The sequence below is a fragment of the Thunnus thynnus genome, chromosome 11 (genome assembly GCF_963924715.1).
Source record: "Thunnus thynnus chromosome 11, fThuThy2.1, whole genome shotgun sequence".
Lineage (NCBI taxonomy): Eukaryota > Metazoa > Chordata > Actinopteri > Scombriformes > Scombridae > Thunnus > Thunnus thynnus.
The window spans coordinates 32,297,837-32,318,255 of record NC_089527.1 but is presented as its reverse complement, the minus strand read 5'-3'; the positions used below and the strand labels follow the sequence as shown (position 1 = coordinate 32,318,255).

Genomic DNA, 20,419 nt, shown 5'->3' with positions numbered 1-20,419 from the left:
TAAATCTTCCTCCCTATTTTAAAGTGTATTTGTGGTCAGTTAAATCCACAGTTAGGTTAGTTTCATCAGCTGGTTAACTGTTAACAGAGCCTGAAGCATGAGTGCTGTTGCCTTGGTTACCTACAGTTTAACATACACTGAACACTGATTTAGAAAAGAGATTTACAAAGATACACTTGACCGGAAGTATGTTTGTGAAGGCAATATGTATGTGATTATAATTTTAGCAGACACCACCAGCCAATCAGAATCAGCACCAGTTAGAGAGCTTGTTTGCTGGCATAGCTGTGGAGGCACATGGATTTCTTACCATATTCTTTCATGTGCATTTATTCTCATTCTACAAAAGCCTGCAGAAATATGTGTTGTTCTCCTGCACAGCTGAATCTGGCAGCAGCAATGTTTACCTCTCTACAAATATCCCAGCTTGCACTGCATGCACAATGCTCCTGAATCTTGGCTTCTCCTCAGGACGACGCTTGGCCACGCCCATCCTCCTGCTGAAGGTGCATGCTAGCCAGTCACGTACTTCGCTGGGCACCGATTCCGCCTGTAAGTCACTGAGCTCGTCCTCAGTGTCCAACAGACGCCTGCAGAGCAGAAAGAAAGCAGTCACAGCTTGGACAACCAGTGACAAGGATTTATTTTCTATACATCCGTCCGCCCATCCGTCTCACTTGGTCTCATCGGTGTAAACAGCATCCAACATGGCAGCAGCGAGCTCCAGGTTCCTGCGGAGCTCCTGCAGGTCCACAACGCCACGGTCCATCTGCTCCATGACCCCCTTCAACCTGAAAACACAAACAAACACAGACAGAACATACATGTGCTCAGTTAATGTACTGTATATTAGAGGACAGATAACACACAGAAGACACAGAAGAAGACAAAGACAACACAGACTGTACAGTCTTCTACAGTGACACAATAACGACTGTGCTATTAACTTATTTGTTATTTTATCACAGTGGAGATACATTTATTGGCTGGTATGATCGTTCAGTCCTACATCTTACATGAGGCTGCACCAAATAGGTTTAACTTAATTTGATATTTTGGCTAACTTGTTTCAGATCTAATCCAAGTGATTTGACACCAAATTTGAGACCTTTAGTTTTTAAAAGTGAATGAAATGACTATAAACACAGATAGAAACCCTTCTCCTCTCTTGCCAACTGTTAATATGGGTCAAAGGTATTCCAACAATATCTAAGGAAACAATAGAGGACAATCCTTGATTAACGAGTTGAGGCTAAATGAGGCGACACCTTGAGGCAACAACTTGAGCTGCTGCTCTACTCACATGCCATACTCCCCTTCCTGTAACATATATCCAACACACCCTTATAATCATGGTGGCGTAGTTTCAAAAGCCCCACCTTCACCCCAGCATCCACCTGTCGGTCTATCTTCCCCAATGGGGGAAAGTGAGTATTGTCGCTCCCCACTCTCTAATGTGCAGGATCAATGCCAAACACTAATGCTGTACATATTCTTCATTTATTATATTAATCTATTCCTTGTAAATTAGTTGACTGAAATGTGATGCTGACCACAGAAAAGCTTTTCACTACCATTTTAACGCTGAAATGTATCACCTGAAAATCTTTCACTTCTATTGGATTTGGAAATTGTTAAATGAAGCCCAGCCTGCAAGATAGCTCAGGCAGTCAGCTCGAGTTTGCCAATCCATTCATGCAGCATATTCTCTCTTACTGTAACACACCCTTTTAATCACACCAGTGTAGTTATGCTGGCATCCACCTGTAGTTTCTGAGTCTACCTATGTTTGACTCAATCCCTGCTGTGCAGAGCTTAGTGCCTCCTTGTGGGCAGTGACAAGGTCATACAGCATACACATAATAATCCATCCACATGAGTTGGCTGTCTGAAATGATTGTTTGAAAAGGGAATCTTAGCCTTAAAAACAGGAATGAGTTTAGGTGCATTACGCCAAGTTGCCTGGGCTGCAATTTTAGGCTACTGAGATCAGATCAATAGCAATAGTTTATCTGTTAAGTATATGTACAATACAATAAAATACAATACAATATATGTACTAAGGCACAACAATACTGTACTTAGGCATTTTGAGCTAAAAACTAACATCAGTATGCTACCATGCTCACAGTGATAATGCTTGTTTACCGTGTTCACCATCTTGGTTTAGCATGTTAGAATGCTAACATTTGGTAATTAGGACTATATATAATATCATTAGTATTGCAGGTATTTTGTCATAAATTAAAGGACAAATTAGATTTTTGACCTGATTATGGCACTAGACGAAAAAGTAAGGGATCACCAAAGTTATTACAATTCATACTAAGGGGGACATGAATGTCAGCACCAAATTTCATTGAGTTTTTGTCTAATTTATTATACCTTACTGAATTTGTACCATACTGTAACATCCTCTATTGTGATGTATGGCATTCTACTGAACACACCTCAAAAGAGCAGTAGAGGTCCTCTCTGCAGACTTCATAGACCTGCTAACTGACAGAGGGAAGAACTGATCTTCGTACTTCGCACCCACACAGCCAGGGGTGGATCTACTGGAGTGGCAAGCTGCCAACCTAGTTTTGGACAATCTAATTTAAAAATATATATATGAAAAGTTGTGGCTAGTCAGAAATTAACAAGTGCAAAACTCTGATGTCCGAGTGCAAGTGAATGCAGCAAGAGATGACACTCCCTGTAGAGTCCTAGGTTCTACAAGAGCCACATATACTGCCGCTCCATTTTCTCCCGGCCCCAGCAGCTTTCTGTGCAGCCTCTCCAAGTCCCATCACAAACAATGACTGCTGATGGCTTTTTTTCCTGCTAAATGTAGGGTTGCTAACTTCCACTAGTAGAATGGCCGCAGATGGATAGTGGTGGGGTTGTTTTGTTGATTAATTTGATTTATTGAATGGGACAGTGTGCTGTTTTAAACATTAAAGATGCACTGCACCGGGATTAGCTCGAAGCTAATTTGCATCCGTAGTCCCCCACAATCAAAACATACAACAGTACAACAACAAATAGAACAAAGCAAAAAAACCCAAAACAAACAAAAAAAAACAACAACAAACAAATAAAAAAAACCCAAAACAAAACAAAACAAAACAAATGAAAAAACCACACGTAACACACCATACAAAATACAAAGCTACACACAACAGCACATCACATACACCCACAATGTCAATTAGAAATTAATAATGTGGTCACACAGCTGATTGGTCTTTAGTACATGTTTTAGTTTGGTCATTTTTTAACATGTTTCTTAAAGTTCAAATTTGGATCCAGTGTCACACCAAGATATATAAAATCAGTAACTATGTCAATTTTTTCACCTTTGATGAAAATATCAGCATTAGGAGGTTGTACCATTGTTTTAGAGAAAAACATACCTTTTGTCTTGTTTACATTTAGACTCAGACATGATTGATCAAGCCAATGTGTGATCCTTTCCAATGCAATTGTTAGCTTAGCAGCAGCTAACTCAGCTGTTTTTGCATGTGTGTACACAACGGTATCATCTGCATACATTTGTAGTTCTACATCATGACATTGTTGAGGGAGATCATTAATATATAGGCTAAATAACAGGGGACCTAACACTGACCCATTGTGCACTTCATGTTACTGGACAGTGTGTTACCAACTTTAACACATTGTCTCGTATTAGATAAATATGAAGACATCCATGCCAGTGCTCTAGATGAGAAGTTAATTTTAGAGAGTTTTGATATCAAAACATCATGATTGATTGTATCGAATGCTTTACGCAGATCTAAAAATACAGCACCAACTACTCCTCTTTTGTCAAGTCTTGATTTAATTTGCTTTATTAAGTGCAAGGTAGAAATTTCAGTGGCATGATTTGCTCTAAAGCCAAATTGCATACAATGTAGACCAAAATTGCTTGTATTAAGAAATGTTGTCAGTTGTTTAACGACAACTTTCTCAGCAACCTTTGAGAGTACTGGCAGTATACTTATTGGTCTGTAGTTACTGGCTTCAAGGTGGTCTTCAGATTTAAAAATAGGCGTGACAATGGCACATTTCCAGTCATCAGGAAAGGACCTGTGTTTAAAAAACAAATTAATTAAATGAGCAATAGGGGGAGTCAAAATATCTTTGTGTGATTTGACAAACATAGTGTCAAATTGGAAAGCATCTCTACTTTTGGAGCTTTTTAAGGAGCTGATGATTTTGTTTACTTGTAACTGATCAGTCTCTACCAACTCGAAAACCTGGCCTGTAGCATTTACAGGAACAATATGCAGTTTCCTTTTCGTAATTTTTTTTCCTAACTCATTTACAGACTCAAGAAAAAAACTATTAAAGACAGAAGCAAGAGTAATTAACTTTCCTTGTACTTTGAGTTAAAAATCTCCTAAAAATTTTGGGTACCTCCTTGTGAGATTATCAATGTTTTTCCAGATCAATTTACTTTTGCCTTTTGCCTCATTCAAAATATTGAAATAAAAACGAGAGCTTCTCATAGTTCTTGGATAACTTTGTTCCTTAAACCTTTATAAATCAGCATGTCAGTGTCTCTTCTAGTTTTAATTGCCTTCCTTAGTGCAGCATCTCTAGATTTCATTAGTTTCCACAAATTTTCATTAAACCACAGTAAACTGTTTTTATTTTTAGATTTTATCTGTATCCTCACATTAAATCTTTCCCTCACAGTGTTGATTCTGTGAGTAAAAGTATCACAGCCATAGTCCAGATCATCAGAGGACAGTACATCATCCCAGTTCAAGCTGTTAATTTCATTGATAAATTCTTCTTGCTTAGCTGTGGGTATGCATTGACGGATCATTGTCTTAGTTGCCGTGGTCTTAAATCTACTTTTAGTCAATTTTCTCGCACATAGGGTTAGCTTATGGTCTGATGAGCCAGTGATTAAATTATTCTTCCTGGTTTGTTAGTAAATATCAGATGAACTGTTGGGAAACACTGCCGGAGGTTTTTCACTTCACAGCAATCGAAAACACACACTCACTCAAACGTTCCACAACATTCAGTGTGACTATTGAGGGAAAAACACAGTAGTTAAATCACTCTGAATCTTGTAGGAGACATTTGTAAAAATGAAGAGGAAGAGTGACATCAGTTTTTTTCTACCAAAGAGGACACCAACTAATGAACAGAGATTAGAACTGGTGATAGAAAGAGAGCAACCGGGAAGTGAAAAGGTGGAAGCTAAAGATGACGAGGTGGAAGAAGATGATGAGATGGAAGAGGGAGAGCATCACTGAGATGAAAAAAGACAGTAATTCAAATATTTTTATTTGGGGGCTTTCCAAGCAAATATGGATGTATGCAATATGAATATATGCTATATATATATATATATATATATATATATATATATATATATATATATGCCACCCCTTTAAGTGAATATTTCTATAGATCCGCCCCTGCACACAGCTGCTGTCTGTTCACACTACAGAACCAGAACATGAAAATCTGTTTCTTCCAGATGGACACATGACACTCACCTCCTGTCAATCAGCTGACACCCACAATAAATAACGGGAGTCTCCTCCAGCAAAATAAACATGTTGCCATATAGACCTGAGTTTATACTCACTGTGTCTTTGTAAGCCAGGACAAAAGTTCATTTCAGTTTCAAACCAAAAAGTTTGTATTGAAGCTAGGCTAAAACACGTCCTGGACCTGTCTTTGTACTGGAAGCACAGAGATGAAACATATATTAATCTTCTCATCTAAAACAACAAATACGAAGTTTCCAACAACACTGTACTATGCCTTCAAATAAATTATATCAAAATAACATTTTTATTTTCATAATATCTCAATATTTTACCATTGGCAGATGATGGGTGGGTGTGAAGTTACATTCTATATCCCATAGACCTACAGTCGTGATATACAAACTGAAGAGGGAAGGAAGGAAGGAAGGAAGGAAGGAAAGACGGAAGGATGTATGAATGGATGGATGGATGGATGGATATTTAACCGTCCATATTGTCTTGTCTGTTCAGTATACAGGGATGGTTTGAATGTTCACCACAGAGGAGACTGATGACAGGGAGACGCAAGACTCCACTGTGGCCAGGCATCCTGCCGTTGTCATGGTAACCAAAACACCTTCCTGTCAACTGGATGAAATCTGTTTTAGTTGCCATGGTTACAGCTGGAGTCAGAAAGAGAAAAAGAGCGAGAGAGAACTAGAAGTTCAAGACTGCAGAGATTCCGGGATTTCATCTTCCTGAAAATCATATAGTTTAATTTCATAGTAATATTTATACTACATTATTATTAGTAGTAGTAGTAGTAGTAACTGGGGTGGTAAGCAGAGAGGGCTTCAAATTGAGCTGTGATCATTAACACAAAAACTCTGTTTTCATGATGTGTGGTTACTGATCACCATAAACTCAGGGAATCTGCTTTTTGAACTGTACTCACATCAGAGCAGGTGCGGAAGGTCCACTCTAAGAGCACATCATGTGAAGAAGAATCCAGGTTCTTCTTGACACAGCGCTTCTACATTAGCCTGGTTCCAACCTCTGAGTGCTCTGAGCTGCTCTCAAAATTTTTCATTTAATCAAATTGGTCTGGTGCTGTACTCACAAAACAGCCTAAAAGTAGCTACTGACTGAGTTGGGAGAAACTCCTGAAATTAAGGTGCACATCAGTCCTAAATTTAGGACTCCTAAGTTTTGGTCTTAGAGTAATTCACAATACAGTTTAGTGCCACAATTAGCTTTTACATCTCAGAAAAGTTACAAGTACATAGTCCAGGGTGCTCCTATGTCACTAAGACCTGCTCATAGTCAGTCCGCTGCTCCAGGTAATGAGCCTCGCTGCTTCAATATATTGATTTTGATTAAGGACTAATTAATGAGGATCCAGTTAGCTCAACAAAAATTTTTAAAAATACTATAACACAGGAAATGATGGTTTGCACAGCTCTATACTGCATGGCCCTGTAAAAATCTAGTCATACTGTATAAGCAGAGAAGATGTGTGACTCGAGTGAAGGAAGCCATCTATGTCAAAGCTGTAAATGACCTTACAGTGGTTAAATGCCTGGAACTCCCCACTGGTCAGTCAGAGCTGAAGAAGCCTTTTTGGGTGAGAGGTGAAATGTCTTCAAGAATCTAAAACAAGCCCAGTTGCTCTTCACTTAATGCTTGTGCATACCTTCCTACATAGCTTGCCATGAAAAATAGCAAAAGACCAAACTGACCAAAAACCTTTAGTGTCAGTTAGGAGGACTTTTTGCAGTATATTTTGTGAATTCAGCCGCAGGTGTTTTTTCCTAGTTAAAGGGTTATTCTGGGGAGTTTTACCTTATTTGAACTGATGGTCAAAGGATAGAGGATGTTGTATGTTGAGCAGATTGTAAAGCCCCTGGATACAAATTTGTGATTTGTGATAGTGGACTATATAAATAATATTTGACTTGACTTGACTCATTCACGTCTGATTTTGCTAGTTGGAGAAGCAGTTGGACAATCAGAACTTTGTAGGTGGTGATGTCATCTTCCTATATAGCTATATAGCTATGTCACAGTATTAATGAAAAATAGCCAGAGACCAAAGTGACCAATAAAAATTGTGACATGGGTGGATGAGATGGATGCAGTTTTACAATTTCTTCGATCAACGTGATAGGCGTTAACTGCTCCTCTGCTCTTGCGACTGCAACCTCAGCTTGTTCATCTTCTTTTTAAGTATTTATGGGGCATTTTTTACCTCTTACTAAAAAGGTATGATGACAGGAAAATAGCTAGGGAACGACATGCAAGAATGGTCCCTGGCCAGACTGAAAACTGGGGATGCTGCAGTTCATGGTCAGTGGCTTAAACACCAAGACATCAAGGCATGGAGCACCAGCTACCACAGACTCTGTGTCAACTGAAAATGGTGTCAAAGAAATAAAACAAAATAACTGACACGTAATCAGCTAACAACAAATGAAATGTAATAGTCTGATTAGGGATGGGAAAGAAGAAATATAATACTTGATTTTTGTAAGATGATATTTTGTATTAACTTGATTTAATACATTAGTTTAGTTTAAATATTATCAAGTGATTTTTGTTTACAACACTGGCATTTTTTTTGATTGTTAGTTGTTTTGTCCATGTTAGCTTGTACGTCTACAGATGGCAATGTTGGTTGGTTGGACCACCACTTTGGTCTAGACTGAAATATCTATCAACTATTAGATGGATTGTCATGAAATTTGGTTCAGATAGTCACCAGAGGATGAATCCTGATGACTTTGTTCATCTTTTCCTTTAGCTCCATCATCAGGTCAAATTTTTTATTTGTCTTTGGTTTATGACCAAATACCTGAAAAAGAATGAAATTCCCATCAGCCTCAGCTGCATTTTTTTTTAATTAGCAAATAATAGCATACTAACGGGCTAAACTAAGACAGTGAACGAACTTACCTGGTAAACATCAGTATGTTAGCATTGACATTGTGAGCATGTTAGCATGCCGGCATAAGCAATTAGCTTAAAGGACCAGTTTGTAAGATTTAGGGGGATCTATTGGCAGAAATGTTGGCAGAAATTGAATATAATATTCATAGGTATGTTTTAATTTGTGTATAATCACCTGAAAATAAGAATCGCTGTGTTTTTGCTACCTTAGAATGAGCCCTTTATATCTATATAGAGAGCAGGTCCTTTCCCACCATGTCACACTGCCATGTTTCTATAGTAGCCCAGAACAACAAACCACTGGCTCTAGAGAGGGCCTTCCTCATTTTTCGCAAGTTTCGTCCGCCACGATGGTTCTCCTACACACTTGGAAGGGGAGGGGGAGGAGAGGGGTTATCAATTGATTGCAATTTGTAAACTCAGCACTAGATGCCACTAAATCCTACATACTGCACCTTTAAAGCGCCCCTGTACCCAAGTATAACAGCCTCACAGAGCTGCTAGCATGGCTGTAGATTCTTACACCCTGCTCACACATACAAAGTACCAGGCTGTTTCTTGCCTCTATAGGCTGAAACTTGTGGGCATGTTTAGTGTTAAGGAAATAATTTACATATTCAGCTCTGATTAGACAGTTTTTCCCCGTTTCCAGTATGCTGGCTTATTAAGTAGTACATTTCCCAAAAGATGCATTTCAATGCACAATTTTTCTTATTCAAGAACCAGTATCCTCTTTAAGTTATATTACAGAGAAGTTAAAATTATATTATGGAGAAGTTAACTTAAATTTAAATTACAGAGAACTGGGAAGCGGTTGTGAAAATTGGCTTTCTCCCAATTTTACTTTGCTTTAGTTTCCTGAGGGAATCAAAACTAACATGATTGATTGTCTCTATTTGCATACAGTTGAACATTTGCAGGGACACTTGAGACTCTTAAGTCTTGAATTGTGGCGGGCAGTGCCAGGTTATTATTTGGAGGTTCCATTCACAATGAATGACAGGGTCATAGTCTTGTTTTCTTTTGTTGATGTTGTTTGACACCTACACATTTCTCTAGCTTGTTTGTAGAAGGGGAGTCAAGGTATCAGGATGACAAGATTGATTGTGACAAATGTCACAGAACTGAGTGAGAATAGGAAGAAGTGTCATTCAGGGGTCCCGTCAGATCATTGAGTATTTGATAGATGTCTTTCTGATTCACGTTTTAAGTGTTTGAAAAAGCTTTCAGTGAAAGACAAACACTATAACTCGAGTCACACAATGCACAATGTTACAGCAAGAGAAACACACATATAAAGTCAGACAAACAGTGAAGACAGTGAGAGCGATTATATGATATGTCTGTTCAAAAATAGAGACAGGCAAAAAGACAGACAGACAGGGAGTCCAGGTGTGTGTAGGAGGAGTGAGAGCTGTACTTCACTGACTGAGCTTCTGAGCTTCTTACTGAGCTTCCTCTGTGTTTGTGTGTGTGTGTGTATGTGTGTGTGTGTGTGTGTGTGTGTGTGTGTCTTACCTCTGTGACGTATTTTTATATTTCTGCCTGTAAACAAAACAAAGACAGGACAGTCACTCAGTTGAACCAATCACATGCTGCCTTCAAATTGTCCTCATTTTTTAGTATAGTGGCCATGTTTGGTATTGCAAGTCACGCGACACTGGCCCAAAACAACTTTTCCCATATATACTCATTACAAAACTCACTGTCCCACTTTGTCCAATACACTTAACCCTAATGTTCTGTTTTGGGTCCTGGAGACCCCAGGCCCTCTTTAGCCACTCTAAAAATATACTTGACATTATACTTTATTATACTTGTTGTATCAACTTGTCCCCAAAAGGGATGTGAGTCCCCAAAATGTAAACATGTAAACAGATTTAAGTCTCCACAACATAAGTAATACAAGTGCACTTGCACACAAATGTGTGTGCTGTGAGTCCCCATCAGGTGCATGTAAACATACATGCACCTGATGGGGACCATCAGTGTAATAACGATGCTTTGTGGTCAAAGGGGAAGGTTTGATACTTCAATATTTTTCTTCATATTGGGTTTTAATATGGTCAGGAGAAAAGATTTTTAATGGGAAAAAAGGGTTGTTTTTCAACTTATTATTATTCTTATACATACAGCAGTGTGGTCTGTGGGTCTCAGAATGAGAAAGTACTGTAAAGCCAATATCAACAAAACACAAGGGTTGATACATTTCTTGTCATGGCTCACCAGTAAATCCATTACACGTATTGGATTGGAAAACTCCCTCCTAGATTTAAATATGCACATCAATATAAATCCACAAGTGGACGACAAGCATCTAAATGCTCCATTGGGTCTGAAATTAGCCAATCACTGCTCTGACACCTCTCAGCTTTGAAATCTGGCAGCAGGAACCTGCTATTTCATGGCTGGTAATTGTACACAGGCCTGCGTGGGTGGATTTAGCACTGAGTTGCAAAGCGGGTACAACGGAGTGAGCAGCACCAGGTTGACCTGCTGTTGTTCTTTTTGGTCAAAAAAATGAAAGCATGCCGCAGCATGTGACAGTGACAGGTGAGGACAGATCTAGTTTCTGGAGCATGACTCACCACTCTGCCATGATTCTACCATTTCTGTCCTTGTGCTGGTATGTTTTGTAGTTTCTCGTCACACATTTTCCTCCTTGTGTCCTTGACCATTATTAATATATAATAAATGTATTTAATTCTTATGTACACAATCTTTACATGATTGTGATGCACCACTGGCAAGTGCTTTCACATTTATTAGTTGTGAACTTTGTTACATCATGCTCTGGCCTGAAGAAACAGCAGTTTCCATTCAAATGCAGCAGTTTGATAATTAACCAACTGCGGCACATGCACACAGACATATATATATGTATATATATATATATATATATATATATATATATATATATATATAAAAATAGACACAAAAAACTTGGATTCTATTTTTGAGTCCATGGTTAACAATTAAATGTTAGTGTAAAGACATTAGAACGTGCACATTTTCTCTCTTTCACGTTTAGTTTTCCTCAAATGTCAATTTTCCAAAGTTTATAAAAAAATACAATAAATATACAATTAGATAGACAAAGGAAAAGTCTCTATTCTCATATAGATCACAATATATAAAAATAAAGAAGTGAAAAAAATAAAAAGCTGTCCTGCTCTCTCTCTCTTCTCAGCAGAGTTTGCTGCATTGAAATGTTCTGCTGTTACCACGGAAACTAGGGACCAAAAAACAAATATGTAGACTTATTTGTTTTCCCTCCAACATACCTCGTTTGTTTGATGACTGCATCTACAGTTTATGCCTATAAAGAATAATTCATATGATCAACCTGGATATGAATAAAGACACAAGAGAGCATTTCAAGTTTCAAGCACAATGGGCAACAATGACCACTTGTAAACGAATGTTATGAAGCAGGTAGTTTTTTGATGAAGATGATGAGCTGAATGGATCTCATTGTCATTCAGTCAGTGTTTGAGCTGTTAAGTTGTACTTCTGCTGCTTGTCATTCATTTGGATGGAATTTGGCAGATACACTGGAAACAGCAATACTCCACATGTCAGTGAATGTCATAGCAATTGATCAGACTAGTTGAGTCTGAATGGTTGTAAAAAAGTAGCTGTTACTTTCTTTGCCTGTAGGACTAGGTATCAATCCTTCAGGGGTAGAGTGGCTATCAGGTCAATCTTTTGACGGCATATGAACACTGACTCAGCTGCAGTTGTCAGTTGCAAATCATTTTGTTTGAATATCAAAACAAAAAAACCCATAAAGATGCGGTTCAAAATCTGAGAGGAAATAAGTTAAATTCCAGGGAAACAGAAGCAACTAAATATCACAAAATAACTAGTTAATGCATTTAGCGCTGCTGGTGCCAGTGGCAGTAACACTGCAGATGACAAAGAGGAGGAGCAGAGCAGCAAAGTGGATTCAGGACCACTGAGCCCACTGAGTCCAGTGAAAACACTAGTCAAGGCTCTGCAGCTGAAGCGGTGGCAGGAGAAACAGGGATAAAATGGCTCAGGAGGTAGAGCGAGTCATCCACTAATCACAAGGTTAGCAGTTTGCATATCTGCATGTCGATGTGTCTTTGGGCAAGATCCTGAACCCCAAACTGCTCCTCTTAGTCAGGCCAGCACATTGCATGGTAGATTCCTGCCATCGATACGATTTACCATTTATAATATAACCTAGGTTTAGTTGTCAGGATAATGTTATTCAGCTTTGTTTTTCTGTATGCAAAGGAAAGTACTCAAAGTATTTTCTCTGTGTCATGAACTCAGACATTATAGAAGAAATAAAAGCCACTAAACATACTTATCTTTGGTGCTGCATTTAATGCTGTACTTTTTGAATTCTAAATAGTAAATAAATACTTGTAGTTAGTATAAAGACTGAAATGTCAACAATACAAATACCTGTACAATGTCATGCAATGCATGTGGAACATGTGTTTACTTGTAAGTTGTTTGTGTGTTGGCTCAGTTACATAGTTTTTGAGACTGTACTTTGTTGCAGTTGTGTTACAGTAGACAGTATTATATGAAAAGTAGTTTCTAGTGTTCATCCACCTCACAACAAACTACAGAAAACATCACAGAATCTGATCTGACACAGAGTATATAACAATTAGACAATTATATATATGTATATTTCATTATACTGTACATGTTCTGATTTAAGAAATTTAATCTTTGTTCACTACTTGATTCTTATAATGTGTCACATGGTCTGTATAGGTAGTGATGTATCTTCTTAATTTATTCTTTGATCAGATATTTTATGATCAAATATAAGTCATTTGATCTAAATCAACTTTTCTAATTTAAGACAAAATTTAACACAGACAAAGTTCTTTAATTAACACTGATGCATTGAGGTAATTGGCATATTTTGCGAAGTGAAAGGTATAGAAGCAAGGACTGTTTTGGTATCAGTACTGAAAGTTAGGCATTGTTGCTCATAGTGACAAACACACAGAGATAAATCACCCAACTCTGCAGGTCTACTGAGTGTTTTTGAGCTCATTATTTTGGTCTTACATCCCACAAACTTCACTCTCGCCAAGCTGACAAAGATAGCGACTAACTGGTGAACATAGTGGAGCATTTAGCAACTAAAGAGCAAGATATTTTTCTCAGGAGCTGGTGGAGACCAAAGTCAGAGCTAAAAGGATAGAGAATATTGGACTCACATTCACCAAGTGGCCAGAAACATGACTCTACTGGGATGATAATGTTGCTCTGTGTCTGCTGAATGTGTAAATGTGCCTGTGTGTTGAATTTTACACTTTCGGTTTTTCTGTCTCATTGAATCACTGCTGACAGATGACGCATTCATTTGCTAATGTAAATTACAGGCTTTGGCAAAATTTGCACTTCTCTTTGCATCAACTTATTCAAAGAGCACACCAACTACTGCTGCTAAAGTAAAGTTTTTTCTTGCTGTGTAGCAAATAGGGTCTGTTAAACAATACAGTCGCCAAGGGGCATAAATATGTGTGTGTTTCATGAAAGTGATACAATGCACATTTCATTTCACTGCTGCCACTGATGCGAAAAACTTTAATTAAACAAACATTACTGGTGACTTTTCTGTTATAACATGACAAATGAGACTACAGTGATGTGAAGAATGATAAATTATAAGATAATGATTTTAATTTATAAATACATCTGAATACATCTGAATCTGAGTCCAGAAAATTATATATGTGAAGCTATGTTTAAAAATGTGTTCATCCTCAGTCATCCAGTCTATAGGATCTAAACACAATCCAGCTCTTATTTCTTTATGGAGCTCACCTTGTGCACAAGAGCACTGTAATGTTGAAACAGGAAAAGTCTCTGCCCCAAACTGTTGCCACAAGCTGTTGCCACAAAGCATGCAATAATGTTGTCTAAAATATTATTGTATGCTGTATTGCATCAAGATTTCCCTTCATTGGAACTAAGGGGCCAGTCCAAACCATGAAAAACTCCAGACCAAATGTTCGCTTAAGTGTGTGGACCTGGGTGTCGGTTCTGGCAATATAATGTATAAGGGCTAGTTAGCAAATGTTAACATGCTAATACGCTAGCATGCTGACATTAGCATTTAGCTCAAAGCACCACTGTGCTTAAAGGTTCTGTATGTCAGAATCAGATTCCTTCTCATATGACATCTGTGGCAGTTGATGGAGGCATCTAGCTGTCTCATTAGCTAGATAGGTAATATCTGCGGGTTTCTAGTTGAATAGCGCCATTTTTGTTGTGTTGTTGTGTGATTATGCTGGTTGTTTGTTGACGTCGGAGAGAGACAAGGCACTCATGAGCACGCAAAAATGTCAATTTTGTTGGATTTTCGTGGAAAATCCAGTCCGGGTCCATCACATAGAAATCAGTCCATGGGCTGTTACAGACAACCAAGAAAGTTGAGGAAGGTCTCATTTTTGACGTTACATTACTTCCCATTCACTCACTGACAATAAAAAAACATTAATACATGTAAATTGCTTCACAATTCTACATATAGAACCTTTAAGTATAGCCTCACAGAGCAGCTAGCATGGCTGTAGACTCCTCTGTAGAATCCACACATAAAGCATTTTTGATGTCGGTCATTCACCCGACTTTTGGAACACATATACTTCCATTCCTTCTGAGACATTATGTATGACTATGTGACCCCCCACTTCATATGTTTTTTAGCGTCTAGTCTGTCTTTAGTTATAGTGTCTGTCTCTGTCTGTTTGTTATGAACTTTCAGATTTCACTATAGACATTTTTCCCTGCAGTGGGCAGGAAAAAGAATGTTGTTTTCTTCTTGTATACTCATGGAGCCTACTTGAAAACTATTTTTGTCCAGTCCACTTTTGAAGACAGTGACAGCCAAATGGAGGTCAGTGTGGACTTATTGGACGGACACTTCATGCCAAATTCACAAATATTGTTTTATGTGTTTCAGGAACAACCAGTCCTTATACAGCTAAGATTTCAATTATTTTGCTGTTGATGCATTAAAATAAAATCTTGCAAAAATTATCCAAAAAAACCCTCAACCAACCAGGGGTTCTAGACCTGTCCACGCCTGCCTGCAAGATAAATCTCAGAGGTCACAAGAAAAAACATGTTAAGCTATGTAAAATTGTAGATCTTTTTTCTAACTTTTCTCTAATCTTTGCTTTTTTTCTTGCAAAACATAATAATGGATAATTTTACAGTCTCGTGCCTCTAACATTTAGTCATATGAAACAAACTGAAGTTAGAAGGGTAGATTGCTCACAGCTTATATGGCATATGCAAGTTGGATTTGCAAATAGACATTGCTTTATTTTAAGGGGTCAACAGCCAAAAAGGTTGGGAGCTATGGCTCTAAGAAAAGTCCATTTTTGAAGTCTGAAATTGTTTCTCTTCTTCATCCACTGTGTTTTCATGCCCTGCCTTCCTCTCTCACTCTCTCAATTTCTGTCTTGCTCCTGATCTATCTTTGCAGAGAGTTTGCTGCATCACAACGCTCCATCGTTGCCATGGCAACTATTGAGAACAAGAAGACATGCTGTTTTACATCTGCTTCTGTAGCCTCAGTTTAACACAGATGTTGCAATGTTCCTGCTGCGATGTTAGCTTGTTAGCGTCCATTACTGAGAAGATATCTGACAGACAGACAAACAGACCTCATCAAAAACACACACACAGTCTCTCTCTCTCTCTTATGTTCAGTGGTGTCCTACGCCCACTGTTTTCCACTTATTTTCTGTCATTCATCCTCCCTCCATCCTCAGTCCATGCCAACATCACCACGGCAACCACACTGAGGCCATCCACAAAGCTGTCAGTTAGATTCCAAAACTAACAGTGACCAAGTGATCCTCTCAATATGATCACCAATTATCAGTAGTGCTAATACATCAGCAGCATCAGCAGCAGCATTACATCATCAGCCAGCTGATAGAGCTGTTGAACAAACTGCGTTTACTCACATTCCTCTCAGTCGAATGAGGACCTGGTTGTTTTGATTCTGCTCCAGAGCGTCCACAAAGTCCTGCACCTTCTCAGTCTGCTGCACCTCCTCAATCTGCTGCTCCTGTTCAGTCCACTGCACCTCCTCAGTCTGTGACATCTCCTCTGTCTGTACCTCCTCCAGCCGCTGCTCCTCCTCCTGCTGAACCCCCGCTGTCTGCTGCTCCTCCTCCTGCTGAACCCCCTCTGTCTGCTGCACCTCCTCCTGCTCCTGTTGCATCTCCTCCTGCTGCACGTCCTCAGTCTGCTGCTCCTCTTTCTCATGTTGCACCTCCTCTCCCTTTTGTGACTCCTCCACAGTCTCCACCTCCTCCTGATGCATCTCCTGTTGCTGCACCTCCTCCTGCTCTCCCTCCTGTTGCTGCACCTCCTCCTGCTCTGCCTCCTGTTGCTGCATCTCCTCCTGTTCTTCCTCCTGTTGGTGTAACTCTTCCTGCTCTCCCTCCTGTTGCTGAACCTCCTCCCTCTCTCCCTCCTGTTGCTGCATGTCCTCCTCCTGCTGCTCCTGCTCCTCAGCCTCCTGCACCTCCTCAAGCAGTTGCAACTCCTCCACCCCTTCGTTCATCTTGGTGTGGAGGAGAAGGAGGTTTTTTTTTTAGGTTTGAAGAAGTGTTCAATGAGCGGAGTTTGGTCTCTGGGAAGCGTCCAGAGGTCTGTCAGACTGTCGGAGTCGTGAAAACATCGACACCAATCACAGCCAAGATTGTTTGGGTTAGATGGAACTTCATCCAACTTCCTCTGATGTCACCTGGCAGCTTGGCCAATCCAAAATGTTGATCTCTGATCTGATCCGTTGAGGAAGCAGAGGGGTTAAAGGTCACAGGACAAACAGTAGTTGTTGTTTTTTTTAAGCTGAAAAGCAGAAACAGACTGTCGGCGTCTTTTAAGTCGATTAAACAAGGTGATCAGCTGACTTCATTCACCAGTTCACAGCTGACAGTTCAGCTCTGCGCTCCGGCACTGCGGCTGCAAAATGATCCAGCTGAATGTCCCAGAGCATCACCGTAGCAACGCAAGGAGGAAATCGACCAGCGATAAAGACAGGATGGAGTGAGACAGAGAGAGAGAGAGAGAGAGAGAAGAGTAATAGAGGGGGACAAAGGAGAAGCAGAGAACATTGCAGAGCGTTTCCGTGGTAACTCAACAACGGTTGCTAAGAGTGATGGAATCCTGCAGCCGACAGACCTCCCTCTTCCTCCTCCTCCTCACCCCCTCCCAGTTTCAACACATAACTTTACGCTCCAGTCAGACGCAAACAGCAAACAGGCATCTCAATCTCTGTGTGTGTGCCGGAGCTGTGTGGTTTGCTGTGTATGAGAGAGAGCCTCTGAGTGTGTGTGTGTGTGTGTGTGTGTGTGTGTGTGTGGTTTTTAGACAATGATGATGTAATGTTCTTGAAAAATGAGTATCACAAAACCCTTTCCAGTCAGGTGACAGACCCAGGCTAACAGTTTTAAGTCCTGCTTGCGTCCCCTAAAGGCTGCAGTGGTCATTACAGCCGTAATATGAAAGTGTTGGACAGAAGAACACTGTCTTAGAACCTTACCAATAGTGGATCTGAAAATGTAAAGTTTGTCCTAAGGATGATACTTGAAGAAAGGTTATGGGATTATTATAAATTAAGGGTTTATCCTCTGGGGAGTGAGAATGTTTGTGCATACAAGGCACTCATGTCAAACATAAAGTTGGGGGACCTTTTGTGGGTCAATCTCCAAAAACACTGGATCATACATTTCCCATGGTGCAACTTGATAGCATCTTTCATTAGTCCCTCCCAGCCTTGTAAACACACATTATGTCTTTCATACTCCACATCTTAACCTTTAATCTCCAAGCCCAAGCCGAGATAACCTTGATGACATCACTATGACATCATCAGGGTTATTCTCTCAGACTTGGCAAGCTCCTCTAGAGCCACAGAAAACATTATACAACTGTTTTCACAGACTGAGGGGTACTTGCGATAAAGTGATAAAATGAAACTGATCTTTTTTGTGTAGAATCAGTGGAGATTTCCTTTAAGCATGGACCTGGATGTGGTTAGCCTAGCTTAGCAGCAAGACTGGAAGCAGGAGGAAAGAGCTAGCTGGGCCTTGTCAAAAGTGAAAAAATGCTTTTACTAACACATCTAAAGCTCGCTGATTAATATTAAAGTGACTATAATCTATATCGTTTATAATAACGATGTATCAAATGACGATGTGTAACGTCATACACATGGTGATGAACCAGAGAATTATCAGCGACTGCAGCTCCACTTAGCTTCATAGTGAGTTTTAGGTCATTGTTGCAACTTTTCTGTTTTGGTCTACTCTCAGCACTCTCATATCATCGTTTTTAGAGGCAGCAGGCAGCTTTTATTTTTAGAGAAAAAGCTCTCAAAACTACCTGCTCAGCGCCTGTATGTCTTCACCATAGCAACGGTCACTGAGGATCATGGGTAGGCTAATGTAGCCACTTCCACTATCGTACAAAACTTACAAAAATACTTGATTTCTAAACCAAAATTGAACGGTCTTTTGAATTTGGATTTCTGGATTTTCGTTGGGAAACTAAAAAGGAATAGATCACGTGATTTCGTTTTTCATTTTTGGTTTAAAATGAAAAAAGGAAAAACCCACTTCCGTTTTTGGTTTCAAACGCAAAAACGAATTGGCTTGATGTCCACAGACCTGCTGTATATTCAATCCAAAAAGGAATAACGATAAAACGAATCGGCAAAAACCAAAAACGGGCCGGGTTTGATTGGTTTTTCGTTATTTGATTCTGACACCAAAAACGTTTTTTTGTTTTGAAACAAATAACAGATTTACCGTCTTTGGGTTTTTGAACTACAAATGAATTACAAATTATCCAATGATACCTGGACCGTTGAGATCAGAAGAACTCTTGCTCTATCATTCAGTTTTTTGAAACAGCTCAGAGCAGAGGAGACACTCCACTTTCTTTCACTGTTAACGAGTATGTTCAATATGTTCCAAACATTATACTCTCTTCTCCATAAAATAACTAAATACACTGCTTCTGTGCTATTGCCTCCTCACATATTTTAAGTGGAGTATTCCTGTAAAAACGGTTTACAGTCACAGTTTACAGTAACACACAACGAGGTGTTCTAATATACCAAAATAATGGATAATGGGGGGATTAAGAACACCAGTCAAGATGAAGTGTAGTGGTGAGGTGTGGGTATTGGGACAGACCTTAATCTTTGAATCTTGAAACTAAAGGCCTGGTCACACTATAAAATGATAAAGTAATATGAATCCGTACGTCCTTGCAGAATATTTGGTTGTAGAAACTTGGTGACATAGTGAGATTCAACCCAGGCTTGTTCATGAACTGCTGTAGCTGATGAGCTAACTGCTAATTTGCTAGTCAGCTAGTCAGTCACAATAGCTCCCGGAGCTTCTCTTTATTTCCTGCTGTTCTGTCTATCGCCCCATTGCTCTGCAAAAATTTTGCCATTTTAAATGCTGGTGTGACCAGGCCTTCAGGCTTCTTACCAGGTTTTGTGGTTTTTCACAGCACAGTGATTGGTGGGTCCATGGACACGCCTCCCGATGCTGCACCTGCTCCTAATTGGATGCTGCAGCCAACTCACTGCTTTGATTGGCTGTAGAGAGTTACCTGATGGAGAGAAAGGAAAAGTAAAAAAAAAAAACTGGAACAGATTCTTTGAGTCAGTTTTCAAAACTGAGGTCCATTGGTTAAAACTCTGTCTATGCTCTTTAATTATATGCTAATGCACTTGCGGTGTAAGTGATGGTGGACAAAACCTTAGTCCTTGTTTTGTCACGGCCTTCTAACAGCCATAGTAATTAATGACCCAGGGAAGTGACACTGTTCAGATGATGTCAATATAAGGTGACTTGATATCTTGATAGACTTGATTTGTTGATGTCATGTTTTCAACCATGAATCAGGACATTTTTTTTAAAATCCGTAACGTTGTGGTGTTTACTATTGCCATG

At 39.4% G+C, this 20,419-nt stretch overlaps 1 protein-coding gene across 1 annotated transcript in view; it reads right to left on the bottom strand.

Moving 5' to 3' along the window:
• pde1a (phosphodiesterase 1A, calmodulin-dependent) overlaps positions 1-17,484 on the bottom strand; it is a 33,303-nt gene extending 15,819 nt beyond the window's left edge. The window contains exons 1-4 of the mRNA XM_067604497.1: positions 16,406-17,484; positions 9,945-9,971; positions 678-791; positions 408-590 (exon numbers count right to left, since the gene is read on the bottom strand). Of these exons, the coding sequence (XP_067460598.1) occupies positions 408-590; positions 678-791; positions 9,945-9,971; positions 16,406-17,010 (929 nt within the window). The 5' untranslated portion in view covers positions 17,011-17,484. The remainder of the gene's footprint in view (positions 1-407; positions 591-677; positions 792-9,944; positions 9,972-16,405) is intronic.
• Positions 17,485-20,419: the final 2,935 nt, after the last annotated feature.